Genomic DNA, 7,478 nt, shown 5'->3' with positions numbered 1-7,478 from the left:
TTTTACCTTCCTGGCCACGGCGAAGCGAGCCACAAAGTGTTTACTTAATTCGGAAAACGAATTTACTGACCCCGATGATAGGGAGTGAAACCAATCTGACGCGGGACCAGTTAAGGTTCCCGATCCCCTTTTGTCCCTGCCTTTCCTATGGCTTCCCGACCCCCCTTATTTATAGGTCTCGAGTGCCTTCATTTCGGGGCTCTATGGGCCGGTGATAGCGGGCCTTCTTATGGGTCGGGTCATTTCAATTGTTGGGCCGATAAGTTGGGCTATTGGAAAATTGATGATCCATCAGCATCTCAGAGATTAGCGAGAGGGAGAACTGGGTGGGAAATTGAGGGATGGTTTTGGAGTTTCCTCCGAGACCGCATTGTCATTTGTCAGCAACCAAACAGGGAATTTGGTTCGTCAGTTTCGATGATGATGAAGATGTCTGTTTCATGGAATAACAAAATCTGGGCGCGCTTTAAACGTGCACCCCAATTCCGCAACCGACACGGACCTGAAGGATTTGGAGTTCATCTTCTCCATTTCCCCTTTGAGGTGCCCCGAAGATACCCGACAATCTACAGGCAACTTCCGACCCAATCTGCAGAGTAATGTTCTGTTCCTTGCTATTTCCTTGTCCTTCACATTGAAGAATTTCCCCTTTTCATTGGCTGATGAAACAATGATGTTATTGTTCACGTCCATTGTTTCTGCAATGTTAGAAGTGTTCTGATAAGTGTTATCATGGAAGTCCGGGCAAATGGTGAAGGAATGTGGCCTTGGACCGGAAAGAAAATTCGTAATTTTTCGCATTTGTGTAAAGCTTTTGGGACAATGATGGATTAAATGTGTGAGAGCCATCTGCTTGTTGTCCCGAGCTTGACATTTCATTTGGAGTTTCACCACATTCTTAGCAAGGATTCGTATTATCATAGTCTCTTGTATGTCGAGGATGGTTAGATTGCTTGCACATCAGAGTGTATCCAACAGGAAATTTTAAAAAAAAAAAAATAGCGCTTGCGTGTTTGTGACAATTTCTATCGGCTCGCCAAATATTGTCTCAGTTGAATTGAATTTCGTTAAGGCCACTGAGAATATTCTTTGTCCTGACAACTAGATATATTGTTTGATGAGTAAAAACTTAGGATACGAGAATAGAAGTTTCCGATGGCTGCATCTAAAAGCTACTTGAGCTGCCTGGACGATATGAGCTTACTATTTCTTTATGATGTTTATTAAGCAAAAGGATATTATGACTTTAGCATTTGGAAATGAGTGCAAAATATTTGGAATGACGGGACCTATTGGTTCTATAGATCCTCCTCCTTGTATACGTCTGTTTTACCAAAATCTTGAGAATCAACTGTTTTCTACATCAGTCAAATATATGTTTTACTTGAAATGCTTACTGGTTCTTGGTTGCTCTAAGGTTTCATTGGGTAGTAGATTGATGATAATGTCGTATTAGTTCTGTTGCTAAACAGGAGTGTAGATGGAACTGGATACAGGAGCAGCAGGTCCTTCTCCACTTGATTTTAAACACTCACAAAGAACCATCATTCGGTGTTCCGAACACGAATACAGCTTTCTATCCCCAGGAACTGTCGCAGAATTTGATTGGAAGGACTATTGTCCTGCAGTTTTCAGGTTTCTTATGCTCTTCTATATTATCTTTTCACTCACCACCTGCTTGCACTCTGTACTTTTTTCTTTTTCCTTTTTCTGATTGCCCGGCGGACTGCAATAAGTGGGTGTGTCTGGTAAACCGTGAGTTCTTTATATTGCCTTACTTTCCCAACTCGCTTTTTGCCGAACCATGCTACTGCATTTTCTCAGGCACATACAAGCGCTTGACAATATCAATTATGACGATTACATGCTCTCTATCTGTGGCCATGAGATCCTTCACGATGTTTCATCTACAACGAGGCCTGGTGCCTTGCACTACTTGCCCCACGATGACCGTTTCATGATAAAAACACTGAAGAAATCAGAGGTGAAGGTAATGAAATCAATGCTGCATGTCAAAAGTAGGAAAACTCTATGCTTGCATTTCTGAAATTATTAAAATTTGGGTTGTTCATGAATATGTTTGGGTAAGATTGTGTATGCTCCAAGAAAATTAAATTTCAGCACCTCCATGAAAGGAGGGAAAGCATACATAATGAAGGAAATAGAGAAGTTTGAGTTCATGAATATATGCTCAAATTTGCTGGGTTCTTAGGTTGAATAAATTAACCTGTAATAGCTGTTGTCTTTGCTATGCTGTAATGAGGATTAAATATCAGTACAGGGTCAGAAATTAGAGTAGAGGTTATTCATGTTTACTGCAAAGTTGAGGGCATTGGATTTTTTCTCGTTGTAATTTTCGGTTTAAGGACTTATTTTGCTATGTAGGGTCTGTTAACGCGTAGTTTGTATTCATTCATCTAGGTACTTCAGGAAATGCTTCCAAACTACTATCGGCATTTGAAAAAATACAGGGCGTCGTTGCTGGCTAAGTTTTACGGACTCCACTTCATCAGACCAAGTAGAGGCCCTAAGGTGGTTGAACTTCATTGCACCACTAGATTGCTTTTATATCTAATATGATGTAAAAATGTTTGGGAATCTTATTGCTCACGTGCTCATGCTTTCATTTTCTTTCTAGATTTTTGGAATCATAAGATTTTAGCACATATTGAGGTTTTTGTTCAGCCGAAGTTTTAGTGTTTGTAGAAAGTGAACCCTTTTAATGTTGCATTGCTGACTCCTATTCTTGGATGGAAAGAAAATCTTCAAAGGCTACTCTTTCACGCATTTAAAAATCAATTATTGGATGAATTATATCTTTTTTAACTTATTGGTTTTGTTGCAGTTCCATTGAAATCATTGTAACCAAACTGGCCTGTCAGGAGTATATCTAAATTGGGACTGAATTGAATTGGATAACTCTTTTTGAAGGAATATCTTCACTTCAAATTAGATTGATTTTCGCTTGATTCGTTTCCAGAGCAATTATTCTTTTGAAGTCCACTCTTGTTAGTTATCAATTTCAAGCACCAGAAAACAATGAAAACATAACTGACTGAATGTATCTTTCATTAGATTTCTTGCTATTGCTATTGTTCTGCTCACTTGATTCTCACCTTCCATGCAACAGGTTTACTTTGTGGTCATGTCCAACATTTTGAAGTCGGATCAGTTCATACATATGAGTTATGACCTCAAAGGCTCATCTCAAGGTCGAAGTGTCAACAAGCTAGAGTATGGGCAGAAAACCATTCTAAAAGAAATTGATCTTGACTTCCGGTTTTACCTGGACCCACTGACCCGAGTTAGACTCTTGACGTAAGTTCACATGCTTCTAGCTCATCTATCTCGGTGGGGGTAGAACTGCATTAAGTCTCTAGCATGCAAGACGAAAAGTTATTGGCAGTTAATGACAAGTCGATTTCTTTCTCTGTCTGGAAGGCTCAGTTTTTCTGCACGAATGCTCAGGAGCACTGTCTATCTCAAGTTTTTTCATTTTACCGATATAATTGCAAGAATGAACTTATAAGAAGTTCCATACCAAATAAAGGGCCCTTTACTGATTAAGTTGTCTGATCTTTACTAGGATTGTAGGGTGGCCGTGAGTTTCTTCAGCATGACAATTCCTTACTTCTGTTAAGCAGCAATAAATTGTATCTTCAGGCAAATCAAGTACGACTGTGAGTTTCTGGAGTCTGAGGGGATCATGGATTATAGTCTACTGCTTGGCGTCCATGTCGAAACTTCACATCAAGGTGCCTTTTCAGTTTGTCAAGACATCTGCTCTGTTAAATAGATGAATGAAGTATTCACAAAATATGCTGCTCTTATTATCCAAGAGAAACAAAAATGGTTCTCTTAAATATTGTTTCCTCATTCTCAGCACGTAAGAACCATCTTTCTCAGTTTCCTTTTCCTGATAACTTTTCAACTCTAATCTTACGTTCTTCGTTCTCATTTTTCGGGCCCGATACTGCTAATTTTTGACCCGCATAGATTTTTACTGATTTGTCCTTAGCAGGTATAGGCAGTGGGAAACATCCTGATGCAGATGTAGCCTGTGAAGATCGAGCACACTCTAAGAGGGACTTTGAGCTAACTATGCCCGACTTATGTGAACCAAACTTCAGGTGAGTTTTGTTCTCCCCTTTAATTTGGATGCCTGCTTCCTGCCAGCAAAAGAAATGACAAATATCTTGGGCCTTTTTATTTGTGACTGGCGGTTTTTCAATCTGAATATTGTCATAGGCCCCGGTTCAGGCTTGGAGTGAATGTGCCTGCACGAGCGATTAGGACTCCAAAAGAGAGCAATAGAGGAATCATGTCCATGAAGACGGAGGAAAGCTACAATGTGTTCTTATATTGCGGAATAATTGATCTCTTCCAGAGCTACAGCATGAGCAAGCGAATCGAGCATGCATACAAATCATTACAGTACGACTCCAAGTTGATATCAGCTGTAAATCCAAAAGCTTATTCGTCCCGTTTTCAGGAGTTTCTCAGTACGATATTTCAAGAGAATGAGTCAGATTTGTAACCCCAGTACTCGTTAATTGCTGTAAATGTTATGCAGTTAATGATATCATAATTCCTTTTCCTTGCCAGAAGGGCTCGAATTCGAACCATCAGATCTGTTTGATTCACATCCGATAATTAAACACTCATCCTCTCATGGAGCTGGTCCAAACCTTTATCTTTAACCCGAAAGGACGGGATTCTTTACGCAATATTACGAACTTCGATGCAAATGCCCCATCTATGAATCTCTATGAGGAAGCCTTGCTGTGGTGAAACACTTGGGGGGAGTCAAGAATGTGCACTGGAGGTCCCAACTGAATTGAAGAATGCCTGAAGATGTACAGCAACAATAAATTCCTTTGTGGGAACCCGCGACCTAACTTGATGTTCCTTGTTTGGGATTTGATGGCGTTCGACCAGTCGGTCCCAGTGTACATACACATAACACTCCAAGGGAACCGGGAAGATGTCAATGTGATGACTTTTTTTGTTCTTGGTGGGGCATATGAGTCTCCAACCAGTTTTGGGGGGATGGGAAATTAATCAATGCAGCAGCTTGATCATGCTACTAAATTATCAAGTAGCCCCTGGACCACAGTCCAAACCGAAACAGAATATTATCTATTATACGTGTCGTATTAAATCATTTCTGTTTCGAGATGTACAGCCGACAGCCACTCCATATAAGATTTGCACGCATAAAGTAAGAGTTGGAACGTATGGTGCCAACAATTGATTATGTTGGTAAGTTTAACCATGGACCACAAATTGCATGCATACACGCACACTCACACACACACACATATATATATACACAGAAAGCAAAGCCATATGGTGTGGTGGTCCAAGGTTTGTTTGGTTCTGGTCTTTTTTGGGGGTTCACATGTGTGGAACAGTGCTTAGTGCATTCCATGATTAGTAAGCAAGAAGGACAACCTTGGACATAAAGTTCTTCAGTTTCATCCCGGCATGAGTAGCTCAGAGGGATTATTTTAGTACTTAGGGCAGTTCTTTCTAGGTGGATCAAATACTTTTGCTTCTGGGTGGATTAATATCTTCTACTGACTCGGGAACTGGCCTTTTCGGGTACGAAAGAACACGCAGGCAGTCTCGTATGTCGATCAAGCGTGCGTATGCGGCATATGTGCAAATATCATATTGGATCTCAAGTAGCAGGGTTTCTTTCTATATGGTGATGGTACTTCATGGTGGAACCCAAGAAAATTTGGATTAAGGATGACATTATACATGCTGCAATACATATACAGCTACTAGAATCAACATTAACCTCGTACAAATAGATCATATTTATATATATATATATACACACTATATAATTAAATTTTCATACACTACCTCTTTTAGAAAAAATCTACAAGAAAAAAAAAACTCTCATTTTTAGCGATTTCTCTTACTAGTCGATAAGCTCGCGCGTTGCACGGGATTTATCCTTAGTCATTATCATGGAAATTTTCAATTGATAAATAGTTGTAATACTTGTTTACTCTTACTTTGTTAATCATTTTTAATCAATGTATAAATTAAAAATAATAACCTCCCAAACAATTATCCCAGTTGACTTAATAATAATTATATATATATAGATTTGATCATAATAATCTCCTCAACAATTATCTCATTTTGCTTAACAATAATGATATATATATATATATATATATATATATATATATATCTATCCCATTTTAATAATAATAATAATAATCATCATCATCATCATCGCCCCAACAACTATCGCATTTGGCTTAATAATAACTATAACAACAATAACAAGAATGATAATAGAATAATACAAATCATAATCACATTAATGGAAGTTATGGATATGTTAGGCAAACAAAGAGTCGGTGAACGAGAAGTTTCCATTTCGAATTTTTAGACAAATAGCATATAATGATAAATGTTCTAACAATTATATATTAATTATATATAGATTTTTCACGACTAAAGCGGACTTCTCGTAAATTGGGAAAGAATTGCTGACTTATTTATTAAATTAAAGAAGGAAAAGAAGTTTCAAATGGTACCTGAAACCGATTAATTGAATTGTTTTAATTGTAATAGTTTAGTTGGTTATCCTTCGTTTCCTTATATTAGCTGAGAGCCGACTCTTCATAGTAGGATCCACTTTATCATGAAAGATATAGGATAACGGATCTGATTATTACTAACCATTAATTAACTCGATAATTAGTTGAATGGTTTAAACATTCTTATATTGGAGAGCTGACTGTTTTTCCCTTTTCCTTTTCTCAGAGAAGTTATTGTATGGTCTTATCTTGTCACATGATGTGAGAAAATACCAATTAAATTATATGAAATAGAAGACTTTATACTAATCAATTGGATAATTATCATAATTTTTTTATTAAATAATTTTTACTGATTATTCCTCGCCACGACACTATCATGTATGGTCATTTAAAATTTTATCCTTTCCTCCCATAATACCACATGGTACAATAATATATGGTCGACATTGATCATGAGCACAAACTACTTTAGCTAATTTTGAATCCTACACTATAAGTATATAAACTACGTTGGTAGCTCAATTTTTCTAAATACACTACATCTCATGGTTGGATAATCATCTATATATTTATATAATAAATTTGAGGACGGAACAATAAATAGGCCATCAAAGTAGATAGCGTAATATCATAAGGTTTGAATGGAAAATTTATATCTAAGCACTTTTGATTAATTTATAGCGTCAATTATACAGGGATACAAAACTTAAGAAAATATAAAATTTTGATACAAAAAGAATATTTTGTTAAGATTTGACACAAAATATTCGAATCGGTAATAATAATGTGCACCGTCTAACGCATCGCATGTACATTTGACATGGCTCAAAATTAAAAAAAATGATTTTAAAATTTTTATTATGATAATAATAACATAAGATTAAAATAATATTCAAAAAATTTTCTCAC

General features: G+C 37.2%; 1 protein-coding gene across 3 annotated transcripts; it reads left to right on the top strand.

Moving 5' to 3' along the window:
- Window positions 1-364: 364 nt before the first annotated feature.
- Window positions 365-4,607, top strand: LOC116192144 (phosphatidylinositol 4-phosphate 5-kinase 10-like). 3 transcript variants are annotated; one of them, XM_031520620.1, is made up of 8 exons: window positions 365-596; window positions 1,473-1,635; window positions 1,825-1,990; window positions 2,431-2,532; window positions 3,131-3,318; window positions 3,664-3,755; window positions 4,022-4,130; window positions 4,249-4,607. In XM_031520620.1, exons 2-8 carry the CDS (start codon window positions 1,481-1,483, stop codon window positions 4,535-4,537), a joined length of 1,101 nt encoding a protein of 366 aa, XP_031376480.1. In that variant the 5' UTR covers window positions 365-596; window positions 1,473-1,480; the 3' UTR covers window positions 4,538-4,607. The 3 variants fall into 3 exon arrangements, with proteins under 3 accessions (XP_031376480.1, XP_031376472.1, XP_031376464.1); XM_031520612.1 differs by having other exon boundaries at window positions 367-596; window positions 1,457-1,635; window positions 2,422-2,532; XM_031520604.1 differs by having other exon boundaries at window positions 368-596; window positions 2,422-2,532.
- The last annotated feature ends 2,871 nt before the right edge of the window (window positions 4,608-7,478 follow it).

This window comes from Punica granatum, chromosome 1 (assembly GCF_007655135.1).
Source record: "Punica granatum isolate Tunisia-2019 chromosome 1, ASM765513v2, whole genome shotgun sequence".
Lineage (NCBI taxonomy): Eukaryota > Viridiplantae > Streptophyta > Magnoliopsida > Myrtales > Lythraceae > Punica > Punica granatum.
This window is presented reverse-complemented; position numbering and strand designations above follow the sequence as displayed.